The following is a 16,665-nucleotide window of genomic DNA, read 5'->3' as shown; positions in this document are numbered from 1 at the left end:
GATTTTATTTCAATAAATGCTTCTGTATTTAAGAAACTGCTTACATGAATGTCATTCAGCTCAACACAAAAACTTCCCTTCATGAACTGGTAAAAGAGTGTGTGTGTGTGTGTGTGTGTGTGTGTGTGTGTGTGTGTGTGTGTGTGTGTGTGTGTGTGTGTGTGTGTGTGTGTGTGTGTGTGTGTGTGTGTGTGTGTGTGTGTGTGTGTGTGTGTGTGTGTGTGTGTTCTCCTTACCTGCCTCCCTGTTTTATGCCAGTTAAGTCTCTAAAGCCTGTAATCTCCACCCTTCACTGCCTGCTGATTAAAACACGCACACACTCCCTTTTTAAGGCTCCATGCACTGTCCAGATATCGGATGTCTTTCCAGATGTTCCCCACTTGGATCTGACCTATTCTCCATTACATGCTGCTCTCAACAGCTTCTGGTGTTTTTCTTCAACACTGTCATATGACATTTAAACGTGCGCCAGGGAGGCGATTGATCCAGTGACGCCTGTTTCGTTTTAGGTGATTAATTGGTTGATTAAATGGACGGCTGATGTCATGTTCAGGAAACGGTTCAGAGAATATTCCAACCCCTTTTTTGTGCATTTCATGATAAATAAAGTTAACGTTCTCCTCTTAATGTAGAACAAATAACTTACTAAAACGGCATAGTTCAGCTTTATTTAAAGTTGAGCTGTATATGTCCAACTTGACTTAAGAGTTTTTGAAAGATGAACGTCGAGTTATGTGAACGTGTACAGTGTTGATTTCAATTCAATTCAATTCAATAAAACTTTATTGATCCTGAAGGTCGACCCCGAAGGAAATTTCCTGTCCATCCATGCATCCATGCACATTTACCGGTGAAGCATAATTCAGACGTCAGATGACTGAACAACCTCAAATGGCTATTTTCAACACAAAGGAGTAGCTGCTTTACTACCAGCGTTTTTCAATTAATCCTGTGATAAAAGTAACAACCCTCATATGTTATTCAGCAGTATTGTTCATGCCAGTTGGCGCTGTGCTCACCTCAAAGTTGTTACTACATCGTAAGTGGACTAGTTCTTGTTTCTACCTGAGCAAAAAGTGCCTTTAACAACCTCACATTGTCTAATTAACACAAGCACTTTTCCATATGTCTCAACTACGTTCTATCTAAAAATAATAGTCCAATGAACACATCAGGAGCATTCATGCCACAGGATACTTTGGCTACTAGACTGGAGCAGCCATGACACAAATCATTCATCTGCTAATACTAGATTATCAAGATCATCAACTAACCAAGTATCAAACCAAAGTTTCACCAATCTAGGAGCCCATCAGCTGTATTCACCTGTAGAAGCCACAGGTGAATACAAACCACAGGTGGTTTAGCTAGCAGCTATCTGAGTCCTTGCTTTCTATTCAACATCCATTGTTAATAAATGTATGTAAATGTAATAAATGTAAATGAAATCAAGCCAGTAGAAACTTTTGCTTTCTACATAAGCAGAGTAAAATGTGACTTGTTAATAGAACTCCAACTCCAAACAGAAACCAGAGCTTCCAGTATCAGAGCTCACGTTCTGGACATGCAGAGACATCATTTTCATAAAGAGCGATCTGTTTGCAAGGTTCATGGATGGACTTCAGACAGCTTCTAGTTAAGTAAGTAGCTACATTTTTTAGTCTGAATATTTTTGTGAGTGAGAGATTTCTGTTTTCCGTAAATGTGCAAAGAAATCAGTTAAGGCCTAGGAACAAAGGCCTATAGGTTGGAAGGTGACTGCCTGGTAACTACCATCGTGTACTGTGTATACCCTGATCAACGAGAAAGTGGTTTTTGGCTGTCGTTAAGTGAAAATGGTTGCAGAAAACGTATATGGTGCTGCAGCACAGACCTTGTGATTGCTTTGGTCACAGTTTGCCACAGTTCCCCATGGAAGATGCCAATTTGTTCGCAAACACTAACAAACCACAGAGCCATAGATCAAAAACAGAGAAAGTTTGCTTGTCAAAATAAAAGTTGCCTGTTTTGAATTGTGTTGCTTGTCAGCAGTAAGACACAGCTTTGAAGATAAACAGTCTCCATTTTCAGTTTGTCACACTTTTTTTTTTTTTTTTTTCCCCTACCGCACGGCTGGTGTTTGCAGATAAATCGACATCATTCATGCAAACTGTTTCAACCTCCAGCAACCACTCACTAACCAGTCAGGGAATATGTATGTTTAACTGGGGAATGGTGGTTGCAAGGGGATGTATGAAAAAAACATGCATATGCCTGCTGTGGTGAGCCCTTGGGGCAATGGACCAGCCAACAGTAACTTTTATTAACACTGTAAATAAGACAAGGCTGCACTGTAGACCCTTGAAAACCCAAACAGTCAAACATTCCTATGTGATCAGTACTTGGTGATGGTGGGAAGGCAGAACTCCCTTATAAAAGGAAGAGACCTCCAAGAGAACAAGGCTTAGAGAGGGGCAACCATATAATTCATTCACGCTTGATTTGTTCTCCTCAAACTTCAAATCTGCTCTAAAGTTGCTCTAAATAAAGGTGCTGCTCTCACGGCTTCAACAAACTATGAGGCCAGTGTTTCAACTTTATTCACTTTCTCCTGCTTTCCTGTTGTTTTCTACTCTTTCTCATCCACTTCTAGGTGTTTATAAAAATCTTAACATGGAGGTTGGTTGCCATTTTACATCCACCTGTTCCTGCATTAGTTTGCAGGTTAGATTAAAGATTTGTGCTGGTTTTTAGATTCATCATTGTGCTCATCCCTTTTATGTTTGCTATTTTTTAACACTCCCTCTTCCTCACTTTCACTGAAAGCAGTTTTTATAATTCAAAGGACAGTTAAACACTCTGTGGATTAAGTGTGAGTGGCCGAGTGAGGTAAATCGTCTGTGTGTTTGAAAGGAAAAGAGATGGAGAGCGTGTGTGTGTGTGTAACGGGGAGAGAGAGAGAGATGCAGAGCGAGGTGTAGTCAGACTGAAGCCTTCTGATTGACTGTGATGTGTTCAGTCAGATGCTGAGCGGCTTCACATCCCAGTCAAACCTCCATCCTTTCATCTCCCTGTTCATCAGAAACACCTCGTTAGGATAAATTCAACTGTTCGGCTCGGTGCCCGGTGTCACAGGTAAGTTTATATTTATCAGCTTTTTATACACCTGTAGTTTCACCTATTATTGGCCTACAGAGATTTTCATTATAACTAAGCTCAAGTAGAAATGTTGTTAGACAATTCCAAGATTTTTGTTCCAGGAATTTCAAGGAATTTCTGGATAAATTTGCAACTGATGGAATTAAAATTTATTAAACAAAAGTAGTTTTTACTTTTTTGTGTGTTTTTGCACATGGGCAGTAAACTGTGTCAGCTGTCATTCATGTGCTTTTTAGTTTAGGATTTTAAATGTATTTGTCATCTGTTTTTATCCTTTTTTTTTTTGCTTGTTTTTCCCTCTTTTTTGTTAACAGTGTTTACTTTGAAATCACCAAGAATTAACAATTCATTATCTGAATATTACATAATATTTTAAATATACATTTAATATATGAAGTAGACTGAATACTTCCTTTCAGAAATAAAAAATATTTTTAGGACTTTTTTCATCAAATTAGATTTAAATACAGGGATGTGTGTATCATTAAAAAAGTCCGCTTTACACTGGATTATATTTTTTACTGACTGGAGATAAATAGTCTGAAGCTGTTTGAATATTGTTTCTTGAAATTATTTTTAATATTAAAACATTCAAACCTTTAAAACATTCAAATCTTTAAATAAATCATACAAATTCTTTGACGTGATTGTGTATCACATAGAAATTTTTACCATAAGTGAAAATGTGAATGCGAAGAGATGTATATATGCTTTCTGTCAAATTCAGTAATTGCACCTATGTAAAATAATTTTCTTAACATGTTTGGGTTGTAATTTCTATTAAACGTGCATTTAAATGAGCCAAAAATATAAATATTATATATATATTTTTTATATATTTACTAACTATTGAAGGTCCTAATCTAATAACAATAATGCATTTTTTTAAAAGATAGCTAAAGAATAAACAGGGAATTTTAATGTCTTAAGGTCCTGGATGTTTCTTTGTCCTGGTCTGAACTAACACAAATAGGAAAGTCTTTTTTTCCCCCAAACATTTTTAAACAAATCTTAGGTTAATTTGGTCAATTTTCTAATTATTATTATTAACTAGAACTGGGAAATTATGACAATATTGATTTTTTTTTCCTATTTCTGATCATGAGGCAGGTATTAAATCACCCTCAGTGGGGTTTAAAAGGTCCTGCGGTTAAAGTGGTTACTAACAACAGCAGCAGTGTTAACAGACAGAAAATAAACTAACAGAAAAATTACACTCCATTAAATGTCTGTTAACTTCTGCTTATTATCCCCACTTTTATCCTGTGTGTGTTTTCTCTGCTGGAGCGTCTGCTGTCTGAGCGGACAAAGAAAAGTTAGAAAAGGAAGCTTTTGAATAAAAAAAGAAAACAAACCAGCTGAAATCCACAGATCTCAGAGGGGGTTTTTGGTAGACTCTGCACTCTAATAATCTATATTTTAATTGTTTGCAGAGTAAATTCTTTCCGGTAGGTTTTTTCTTAAAGCCAATTTTACCTTCTTATTCACAATCTTGGGTTTTGTTGTTGGTAAAATTTTGATCAAACGTCCTGTTTTTGAAACAGAGTTTTCATTCAAGCCATCAGCCCAAACTGTACAGATGGCAGGTTAGATTTAGCTATGCACAAAATATACTGCTATGCTGTGAACTATGTAGCAATTTGAGGCAAAAAAAAATCCATAACCCTAAAAAAGAAATCAGTAGTTCAGTTTGCCCGATATGCATGTGATAACTGTACATAAATGGACATGACAATACAATAAATCGATCTACTGATGGTGTTTAAAGGTATGTGTTTTAAGTTTTTATCCTTCAGTTTATAATCAGTCATTTTCATTCTTGTTTCAGACATCGTTTCCTTCCAGGTCCATACTAAAAGCCAAGTAAGAGTCTCATTGAAAGACAAATGGTGTGCAGATGCTTCTGACTGACAAAGTAAAAGACTTTAGAGTTTTGTTGACCGCTTTGTAAATGAAATGATGCAGTTAAAGAAGGTTTCTATTCAAGAGCAACTTGGAAAAATAAATAAACCTTTTATTTCATTCAGATTCATTTAAACTGAACAATCAAACATCAGATTATAGCACATTTCATTTGCTCCTTTCATATCAAACAATGTTGATTGTTTAAAAGCCTAAAAAATAAACAACAGATAAGCTGCTTCCTAAAATGAGCTTATTTTTTGCTTTTCTTTGGTCCAAAAATTCCCCACCTGCATTCAGCCTATTATTTTCAAATGCAGAAATTTTCAGGAACAATATGGGTTTATCAGGTAGCTGACACTGTCCTCCAGCTAACTACAACGATGACAATAACGTCAGCTCATCTTTTATTTTTGTTTTCATTCGGTTAAACTGATTATGTGGCTTAGAAAAAAAAATGGAAACCTGTAGCATGAATTCAAAGTGGAGTGGACTGAAAATTTTGTTTTCAGTGGGATTTACTAATCACCTGTTAAATGCAACAGTGAAGCATAATCTGATCGTTAGAGGGTTGGTGTAATTTAAAGTGGTGTTGTTAAGAAATTATATAAAAACATGGTTATATCATTTGGTCCTGATCATTTTCAATCATCAGTTGTATTTAGGATGTAGTTTGAAATGTCAAAAGGTGTTTTAAAAATTGAAAACTCATCAAGAATTCGTGAGGTCTTCAACATTCAGTGAAATCAGACCTATGATTATATCAAATAAAACATCATTTATGACATGTTTGAGATTCAGTGCGGTCAACAAAACAGACTCTAAGAGATTATATGAAGAAATACAACCTGTTTTTTTTACCCATTATTTGACATACTGCTGTGTTCTTCAGTCTATTGTGACAAGAATCATACTTTGTGGTAAAATTCACACTCAGTGAACTAAATTAGAAAAATAAAAATATTTAGGTGGATCAGATTGCATTGTCAAGTTTCTAAAGACTAAAAAATAATCACAACATCTTTACTTAAGTGAAAGGAATGTTATAAAAACTGTAAAACTCATCACGATTGAATCTGTCTTTGTTCGGGTTTGCAGATGAAGGTGGAGGGGTTACAGGAAGACGGAGGGTCTGGTTCGGTGTCATCTGTAGATCAGAGTGCCACTGGTGCCGGTGGGTCGATGTGCAGCCCCGGTTCGGCTGAACGCTGCATGTCGCGGCTGCTGAGCGCCGTGGAGAGCGAGCTGCAGGCCGGCCGGGAGAAGGGCGATCCAACAGAGCGGGAACTGAGGGTGACGTTAGAGGACGCCGAGCTGTGGAGGAAATTCCAGCACATCACTAACGAGATGATCGTCACCAAGAATGGACGGTAACTGCTCTCAGATTTTTGCTATAAATGAACAAACTTCACTCCTTCAATGCAACTGTTAGTTTTTCAGGAAGCACCTGGTAGTGGAAACAAAAGTTTATTTACAGCTTCAGAAGACTTTCAAAAATTGAAAGAAAAGGTGAACAAATTACAATATAAATAAAGTTTCTTAAATAAACAAAAATAGCTGGATATAAACACCTGAATTAGAGATTCTCAGGATGCATTTCAATTAGGGACATCAAATCAGAACTTTGCGTTAAGTAATGTTTACTTTTTTAAGTCTTACTGCTGATCAACATGTGAATCTTAAGGGCTTTTGGGTAAATGGTAAATAAATTGATTCCTCTCTGACCTGTCTTCCCCATGTGATGTTTTGTGTAATGTATGTATGGTCGGAGGGTACGATGGCACTGCCATTGCGTGCAATAGGTCGGCAGCCTTATGAAATTTCCCCTTGTGGGACTAATAAAGGTATATCTATCAATCAATCAATCAATCAATCAATCAATCACCTTCCAACTCTACTGGAGAGCTCAAAGTGCTTTATAGAACATATCTCATTTATACAGACTACATTCAGACACTGATAGTTGCATCAGAGAGCAACTTGGGGTGCAGTATCTCCTCCAAGTATCCTTGGAGGAGACTTACTTGGCATAGAGACTGGAGCAGGCAGGGATCAAACCACCAATCTTCCAGTTAGTAGATGACCTACATTTCCTCCTGAGCCACAGTCACCTCACCCACTTTTCTGTATTGATAGAAAAAACACATTAACATGTTTTCTCATAAACAAAGCCTTCATAAATAGCCAGCTGACATACCGGGTGTCTCTTTGTTTGGGGTTTTAGAGGTGTTCACAAGAGGTTTTGATAGTCACTGTTGAGATTGTAGAAGTCTCAAAGAAGTTTCTGAGTTAATTCAGGAGATTTTTTTTAGGTCTTTGGGGGAGATTCTTTAGATTTTGAAGGTCTTGAAGAGATTTCCACAAATAAAAAAAAAATCAACAAGTTACTCAAAAAAAGTATTCCACAAATACTTTTGGATGTTTCAGAAGTCCACAAGAAGCTCTGGAGGCAATTAGAAGACTGACATTTGATATTTGTAGTCCTTGTTGATGCTGTGGATGTCCTGGAGAAGTTATGGATGCAATTAGTAACGTTTTCTAATTGTGTTGTAAGACTTTTCAGAAGAAAATCAGAAGGTTTTTGCCCTTTTAGAAGTGATAAATAGCTTTGAGAGTGTCCAGATATAATTTAGGAGTTGTGAGAAGTTTTTTCTGAAGTTATAGAGGTAATAAGGACAGTACTTATGGTCTTTAATACATTCTAGATATAGAATGTATTAAATGTAATATCAGTAAAGTACTTTTCTAAAAGTATATTGTCAACAGCCATCAGATTGATAGCCAACAGGAAACAGTTCATTATATCAGGTAACTTTTGTCTTCATAGTCAGTATTCAGTGACGAACATGTTAGAAAATCATGAAAAGGCAATTTTCAGTCTTTTGCTAAACTGACAGAATTGCTTTTTCTTGTCAGGAAAGTCTGCAAATGAAAAATGTAATTTAGCAAACACAGATACAGTTCTTTGCAACTTTCAACTAGTCAGTGCGAAAATAAACAAAAAACAGAGCCTTTCAGGTACAACCGGCCCTATAAATAGCTATGATCCATATAATGCTGCTAAGTTTACTCTGACAGTTTTAGCTTGGCATTTCTGTTACACACTGTGACAGTAACATTAGGAGGACTTTCTAGTGCTTCAACTTGTGACTTTGTGATAATAAGTTAATGACTTCATTGGCATCAGCAGTCAATGAATGATACAGTAGCATGCTAACATTTTTTATGAGAGTTAATCAACCTTTGTTCCTAGTCAGCCAGTTTAGAAACAGAAAAATAGAAAAATCAGACATTAAAAGATCATTATGTTCAACTCAGTGGCATTAAGATACACCATATTCTTTCTGAGCATGAATATACAATTCAGACTTTATGAAAGAAACAAGCTTGAAGAAGAAAATATTTGAAAAATTATGGGGTTTTTTCTAAATTGAGTCTTGTTGGTGGTTCTTCTGAGCAGATGTGGCAACTTGTACTTTGTTTGGCAGAGATTTGGTATTTTGTTGTGATGCTAAATACATAATCTTACCCATTTTTCTACAAATAATGGCTCGTTTTAGAAGATACTTGATTTCTGAATATTTTCGCAAAAATGATCACAGAGAAGGAGAAATGTTAACACAGAGTGTCCCTGTTTTAAGCTGACTCCCGATCAGTGCTGCTGTTAACTGGGGTTATTCATTAGTCTCGATAGCAGCTGTTATCATCGCCTCTGTGTGTTTCATTTTGTGTTTTTTTTGTGCCGAGCCGAGGCGTGTTGACCAGTCGCGCCCTGCAGTGGGCAAACACTCCATTTACACCTGCAGGACGCCACTTCAACTGCTGTTACTGCTGGAGAGCCGACTGTTTGTCTGAAAGCAGCTTCAGAAGGATGGAAACTTTGGTATTTTTAACATACGGTGATAAATTTATATTCACATGCTGAGATGGTTGGTTATCATAATCTATCATAGTTTATGCTGCCTGTAACAAATTTCAGCTCTGGTAAGGATTTTTCTAATCAGTCATCGGTAGTTATTGACGTTTGTTAAAGAAATGCATTTCTTTACTGTACCGCTGTCAACCAGACAGAATGAAGAATAAGGTATATTCAGAGAGTAAAATGGGGGTGGCATCGTAGTGTCGGGGGGCTCTTTGGAGAAAAACTAGTCTGAAAATTATAGACATTTTCTCTAAAGCCCTTAAAATTTGGTATTGTTAAAATGCCTTTATACAACCTTCAGCTGTTTGGCGCAATTGTCAAAAAATTGCAGTACCAGACTTTTTTGGATTCTGTTTACTTTTAAAACTCCATCCAACAATTATTTGTGTTATATATAAATCATTATCTCTAATTTGACAGAAATTTCTGAAAATTGGCTCTGACATGTTTTCTTTGACCAACTCTCAAAGCTGAACTATTTTCCTAGAAAAGCTCAAGAAAGTCCTCACTCCTGAGAAACAACAAGGAACAACTATCTGTGTATCAGTGTAGCTGAAAATTCTGTCAGCTTAAAAATTAATCTGTTAACTAAATGTGGGACTGTGATAAATTATCACAGACATTTTATAGAACTATTCAAATTTACTGTTGGCTTCTGGAATTTTTTTTAACAGATCCACAAATTCCCAATATTTGAGTTAGATCTGTATCTAGTTTAATAGTTGCAATAATTTTATATTTGTTTGTAAATGTATTCATTATATGAAATGTTATATTGTGTATATATTTAATTTCATCTAAAGTCCAAAACATAAAACAAAGCAAAACAAAATGCTGTGGATCATTTGGCAACTTAAAACCTGGATATTTATCTGAGGTGCTGGTGGTGACCAAAAATGGGGCTAAAAGAGAAAAAAAGTCGGACAATCTTCAGGTTGACATAAATAACTTTTTCATTATAGTTGGTTATACTTAAAAAAACTGAACCAAAGAAGAAAAAATTCATTAAAATTGGTATTGGCCCCATAATTCTGTTATTATTTTGGGTTCTGTGAGTAAACATAAAATTTCCCCTTTAATCAAGCTAAAACCAAAGAAACCCCAATCAATTAGACAGTCTTGAGGGTCCCCAATAGCATCTATTGAGATCATATTATCATGAGTATCATGAGTTTCTGCTGCAAGTAACTGTGTGGGAAAAAAAGAACATAATTTAAAGGTGCTTTAAGGTAGAAAATTTCAAACCAGAAAATGTTTGAAAATGAGTAAGCAGATAAGCAACTTGAAGGCTTCAGTCACACAGAACTCACCACTACTCGCTTAGTGGCAGTGAAACTTGAAAAAGTGCAATGCACACTGGGAAAAGAAAAAGCTGGTTGTGAGGTGGTCACAAATGGAGACTACATAGAACTGACAGCAGAACCCGGAGGAGCTCCACTACGTGTGTTAACACTCTTAATAAATATCTCCATGTCTTAATATATTTTGTGGTTTAACTCAAATTAAACTCAAAAGGACAAATATAAAACTGTTTGTGGAGTTTGTGCACAAAGGCCTACATATTAATTTGAGCACCACATTTGATGTCAGTGAATATTTCCTGTGTGTCTCTCTTCAGTCGCATGTTCCCAGTCCTGAAGGTGAGCGTGTCTGGCCTGGACCCCAGCTCCATGTACTCCTTCCTGCTGGACTTCGTGCCGGCTGACAGCTGCCGCTGGAAGTTTGTAAACGGGGAGTGGGTGGCGGCCGGCCGGGCGGAAAGCCGCAGCGAAGGCCGGGGCCACGGCGGCATCTACATCCACCCTGACTCGCCAAACTTTGGCGCTCACTGGATGAAAGCGGCCGTGTCCTTCAACAAGGTCAAACTCACCAATAAGGTGAATGGAGGAGGACAGGTGGGTGGAACAGAGTCTGAAAATCTGTATGTCTTCATTCATTGATTTCTTTGTGTGTTTACTTGTTCTTTCTGCCGTCATTCATACTTTGATTTTTATCCAGTCTCTTCATATATTTTCAGATTTTCACAGCTTTTATTTAATTGTTTGTTTTTTTCTTTCCTGTGATTTCTTATTCGTTTTCTTTCTTTCTTTTGTTCTCTTTTTTGTTTCTGTTCTGCTGATTTTTGCTTTCTTTGTGTTGTTTGTAGTTCCTTTTTTCTTCAGTACTTTATTTCTCTCTTTAATCTAGTGTTTTCTTTTTTCAGTCTTTCTTTTTTGTTCTCTTAATTTTCCACTATTCGTTCTTCTCTTTCTGTCTTTCTTTCTTTCTTTCTTTCTTTCTTTCTTTCTTTCTTTTCATACCCATCTAACAGTTTTTTGTTTTTCTTTTCGCTTTTGCATCTTTTCCTTCTCCCTTTCCCTCTCTTTCACTTTTACCAGACTTTTTCCTGTATTTCTTCTGCATCTGAGTCTTCTTCTTCTTCTTGAGTCCATTATCCTGCTCTTCATGTCAAGAGTCTCCGTCTCTTTCCCTCTCTCTCTCCCTCCCTCTGTATTGTACTGAAGTGGGCGAGAGACTACCGCCTCTAATTAGCCACTTCAGTCCCTCTCTCCGCTCACTTCACCTGCTCGCCCCCTCGTAACCACGGGAACGGGATAAACAGCTCTTAATTGGCCAGCAGCAGTTTAATGCACTTCCTGTCGAGAGCTGTTCAGCACTCTTAGAGGCCTCCATGCGCACGCACGCACACACAAACACAAACACACGTGCGCAGCACTACAAAATTGGCAATAATGTTGTTTATATTTACCCCATTATCCCTGTCCAAACATGACACGCACACACCGGGCAGTAATGCAGAGTTGGAACAGAGAGCTCGGCCATAATGAAATAATTGCTCAGCTTATTTGTACATTATGGTAATTATGTTTTTTACTGGGAAATTAATTTACCCATCATGCTTCAGATGGACGAGGGAGAGAGAGGTAAACTATATTCAAAAAGAGCCCACACACACTCCAGCTAATGTGGGCACTGCCAGCACACACACAGCGCCGGGGTCAGATCTGAAGCCAGCCTCTCAATCTGAATAGAAAACAGTTTGTTTTTGTGTGTCCGCCCGGAGAACTCGGATTGGTTAATTGGGCCTCGTTAGTGAGGGGAGGGGGTTTGGGGGGGGGTTGATGGGGAGATGGACGAGATAGAAAAGACAGATGGATAAAAGAGTGTTTTGGCCAAAAGACAAAGATGGCTCCACTCCATAAACTCTCCTGCAGTCAGACAGACTGACAAACTGACTGACTGACAAAACTACACTTACCTTTGTTTTCTGTTAATTGATTCAAAAGTACAGAGCTGTTTGGACTTTTTCAAACTTTTAGAGCCAAGTTTTTACCGTGAGGCACGTGATCTCTTCAGAGAGAATGGACTTCAGTAAAAAAGTACTGAAATTAACTAAACAGGCTGGTATCTTTGTATAGAAGCAGGTCAGATAGGAAATGTTGAAGTATGGATAGAATGAGGTAGGCAGCTGCAACCAGTTATAGATGGTTATATTTATGAATGAGCAATAACATGCATGGACACAAGCAGGTATGGGGCAAATGGAAACATTATAGATGAGTACAAAGTGGTGTTAATGAATATAGATAGCTGGGCGAAAGCATATAAAAATGTTTAGATGTGTGTAAATGGGTAAAGATGGAAAAATGAATATACAGCTTAAAAGAATTAAAGGGACACTTGTCAAAAGATTCCTGTACCAGTATGTATATATATATAATTGATTCAAAAGTACACACACTATACTGATATGGACTGGTGGATATGTTGTATGCCCCCCACATGCTTGTGTGCTTGATAATGTTGGGAAATGTTCTTAATGTGACGATGGATGGATTGTCATGCGCTAGGAGGAACCCAGGACCCACTGCACTAGCATAGGGTCTGACAGTGGGTCCAGGGATTTCATCCTGATACCTAATGGCAATCAGGGTGGTGTTGTCGTCCCAGTCCATCCCTGATCCACCATCAAACTGGTTGTGCTGAATGATGTTGCAGACACCATGACGTTCTCTGCAGCTTCTCTGGATCCTTTCTGTCACATGTACACAGGGTGAACGTACAGGACACCAGTGGTGGACCTGTGAATTCTGGTATTCAATGGCAAGTGCCAATCAGGCTCCAAGGTGCCAAGCAATGAACACAGGGCCCACTAGACGACACTGGGCCCTCAGCTCAGCCTTTTGAAGTCTTTTTCTGATTGTTTGGTCAAAGACAGTCACACCAGTGACCCGCTGGAACTCATTTTGCAGCTCTGGCAGTGCTCACCCTGCTCCTTTTTACACAAAGGAGTAGATACCAGATGGGTTAAGGATCTTCTATGGTCCTGTCCAGTTTTCGTAGAACAACTGCCTGTCTCATTAGACCTTTTTTTGAGCAGTGTATAAAAACATATGGCTGGGTACAAATGTCCATAAACTGACTGGTACTTACATAGTGCTTTTCCACTGTATTCGAGCATTTAGAGTGCTTTCTCAATAGAAGCCCCATTTACTCATTCACATACGCATCTGTACAAGCATCTTTTTCTTCTATACAAACAATAAAGTCAAAAGAAGAACTTTCAACCCTGTATTCAACCACTAGATGGGCCAGGGAAACTCTGGGATACTTTTACAGGCAACCTAGAGGAGTCAGGGGATTGAATCACTGAGTTTCCAATTGGTAGATGACCCCTAGACCAGAGCCACCCTGATAGATGAGTATGAAAACATATACAGAGGGTTGAAAAGCTGTGGGTCAAGAGATGGAGCAGGTCATCTTTCAGTCAGGTCTGTGGGTCTGATTCCAGCCATGTCAGAGTTGTATCTGATGCATCATTTGAGTGTTTATGAACGTTAGATAAAAGCATTTAGGTGCAGAAAAAATGTACAATAATCTTGGCCTAAATAATTATAAATGAATGTGAAAATGTACAAATAATTGTCTTCATTTTCCCAGATTATGTTGAATTCTCTCCATAAGTATGAACCTCAGCTCCACATCGTGTGTGTTGGCTCTCGCCATCGACTGGTTTCCAACGTTTCCTTCAAAGAAACACAGTTCATCGCCGTCACTGCCTACCAGAATGAAGAGGTACAAAACATGTTCCTTTCTCAATATCATTTGGTGTTTCATTTGGTATTTTGTTGTGAACTAGAACTAGTTTCACAGCTATACTAGTTCTAATTCTTGAAAAATTGAAGGTGATTTTGATATACCAAAGTTAAAGCTAACACCAGCAAGCTAAAATTGCTAAAATATTCCAGTTAACCAGATTTAATGCTGGTTAAGTGTCATGAAATATTGGACACTGTTTCTTTTTTCAATTACCTTTTTAATAAATATTAATTTGTGGGACACAGACTGGGAATTAAAAACACAACACAACATCTTTTAATTGGAAAGAACATTTGAATACAAATGTATGAAATTTTTTATAAAGGTAAAACTCAAACGTCTGATTTAGTTAAAAAAAAAAAAGGTAAAGCTCGGAGTTTTTTACCAGCTGAATCTGTTTAATTTAATGAGATGAATCAGTTTTTAAGGGTATAATATATTCCATTTTTAATGTTGCAACAGCAAACCCTTACTTAGTTGGTCACGTTCAGGTTATTAATAATCTATTCTCTCATTTTATTGAGATCACAGTTAATAAAAACAGATTGGGAACACACACTAATTATTCAAATGAAAACAGAGGAAGAATTTATTAAACAGAACTGTGAAATATTACAATAAGTGGACATGAAAATGGATATTCATCCAGAAGCCTGATTGAGAAATTACTTGCAAATGAACAGATCAATGAAAGATGAAGCCTCTGTCGAATAAATGGACTATGCATACAAGTCATTTAACATTTCACTGCTGATGTGCTCTGTTTATTCTCGAGTGTAAATAACGTAACAGGATGTGGATGTTTCTGTGTTTTCTGTGCAGATCACAGCCCTAAAGATCAAATACAACCCGTTCGCTAAAGCCTTTCTGGATGCCAAAGAGAGGTAACACTGCACAGCAACACAACAACAACATCCGATCATTTTAATCTGACTTTCAAACTGGATATACCTTTTAAGAGACCCAGTAGCCATATAGTGTATTTCTATGTTCTTTTGTGATATTTTAAATTATAAAAACATAAATCTAGCCTCCTAAACTTTTCATAGATTTTTACAGGATTTTCCACATTAATGTGCCATGGAGAATGAAAAGATGTGAAATATACACATTTTTAACATAATAGGCTTTGATTTATTAACCCTTTTGCTGGTATATATTCAATAATTAGGTATCTCATTATGACAATGTTTAGATATTTTAGTAATCTAAATATTTTGTGCATTTCTACACAAAATCTTTGAAGTATTACGCTTCTGCCAACCAGATATTTTTTCAGATTGAGTTAGAAACAGACCATGTAAGTAACAATGGATGACTATGATGACTTCACTGTAATTTTGCTTTTTAGTTGCTAAGATAGCTGGATTGCACAAGGGTTAAAAATTTCCTGTTTCTCATATTAGGTTTTCAGAGCATTTCAAGTAATTATCATGAAGAAAGCAAGAGTTATTTGTACAGCAATTTTCAAAACTCAGATGCTTCATGTTAAAAGCACCGGATAACTTCTACAGAAGTAGAACAGCTCCTGAAATATCACGCTGGCCAAGTTGTTTGATCAAAGTTTCTGCATGCTGGTAGCACACAGCAGAAGACTTTCACTGCACTACAGATAACATTAAAAATAGATCCAACTATAGCTTATCCATCATGGTCGGGTTTTGTCTTCACTAGCAGGGAGTTAAAACTGGACTGGACCAGCAGGGCACCAGTTCATGTGGTTGGTGGTGGTCTTAAAAGAGAACAAAAATGTGCTCTCACCTCTGCAAACTTGACTAGCCTTTCAGCATAGCTCTGAGACATATGTAAAGTATATGGTCATTCAGAGTAAGTTGCTGGTTAGACTCCATAACATTTTTAGGCCCAGGTGCATCGACCTCAGTTTGGGCTGCATTTAAAGGTCATCCAGGCCTTTATGTCCTTAAGCCACGGCTCTAGTTTAACTAATAATTTCAGCACCATAGATGAATAAAGTTGGATATCATCTGCATAGAAATTAAAATGTATGTAGTGTTTATGACAAGAGAGATAATGAACCATCTCAAATGCTCTGTGCCTTTTAGTTTTCAGAACCAAGAAAAGGTTGCGGGAGAACTGCTGGAAGGATTGTTAGCAAGAAGACTAAAAGGGCATTTGACTACTGAAGAGCTTCAGGGTGGTTCAGCTGACTTTGGAGTGGTGATAAACACACCTCAGTATCCAAAGTGGTTGACCTCAAGAGGTCAGGCTCTCAGCTCCCAAACTAAACATCATGATAAATCTGTAGACAGTTCTTTTCATTTTTTGTTATTTTGAATAAGTAAAAGGTGGCAATAAAGACATACTTCACTTTAAGCTTATATTTTACTCACTGAGATAGAAAACTGTGATCAGTGGGACCCAAACATCACTGCAAAATCTCCACATAAACAAATGATGTTGTAAAATCAACTTGTGATTAAATGCAATAGCTGTGAGATCTAGTATGTCATATATAATGAGTGTGTAGTTGTGGATGAGTCAGATTTCTGTCCCATCCAGAGATATTTTACACCACAGCCATGTGCCTGCAATGACTGCTGACACTTTACACTTAACGCTTAGCATTTCTCACCAGGATAACA

At 37.4% G+C, this 16,665-nt stretch overlaps 1 protein-coding gene across 1 annotated transcript in view; it reads left to right on the top strand.

The window, feature by feature from the left end:
* The first annotated feature begins 1,539 nt into the window (after positions 1-1,539).
* Positions 1,540-16,665, top strand: part of LOC100702849 (T-box transcription factor TBX19) — a 19,889-nt gene continuing 4,763 nt past the window's right edge. Inside the window, exons 1-7 of the mRNA XM_005462669.4 lie at positions 1,540-1,640; positions 2,999-3,114; positions 4,967-5,001; positions 6,139-6,410; positions 10,581-10,857; positions 13,904-14,038; positions 14,885-14,946. Coding sequence (XP_005462726.1) covers positions 6,139-6,410; positions 10,581-10,857; positions 13,904-14,038; positions 14,885-14,946 — 746 coding nt within the window. The 5' untranslated portion in view covers positions 1,540-1,640; positions 2,999-3,114; positions 4,967-5,001. The remainder of the gene's footprint in view (positions 1,641-2,998; positions 3,115-4,966; positions 5,002-6,138; positions 6,411-10,580; positions 10,858-13,903; positions 14,039-14,884; positions 14,947-16,665) is intronic.

This window comes from Oreochromis niloticus, linkage group LG23 (genome assembly GCF_001858045.2).
Source record: "Oreochromis niloticus isolate F11D_XX linkage group LG23, O_niloticus_UMD_NMBU, whole genome shotgun sequence".
NCBI classification, from domain to species: domain Eukaryota; kingdom Metazoa; phylum Chordata; class Actinopteri; order Cichliformes; family Cichlidae; genus Oreochromis; species Oreochromis niloticus.
This window is presented reverse-complemented; position numbering and strand designations above follow the sequence as displayed.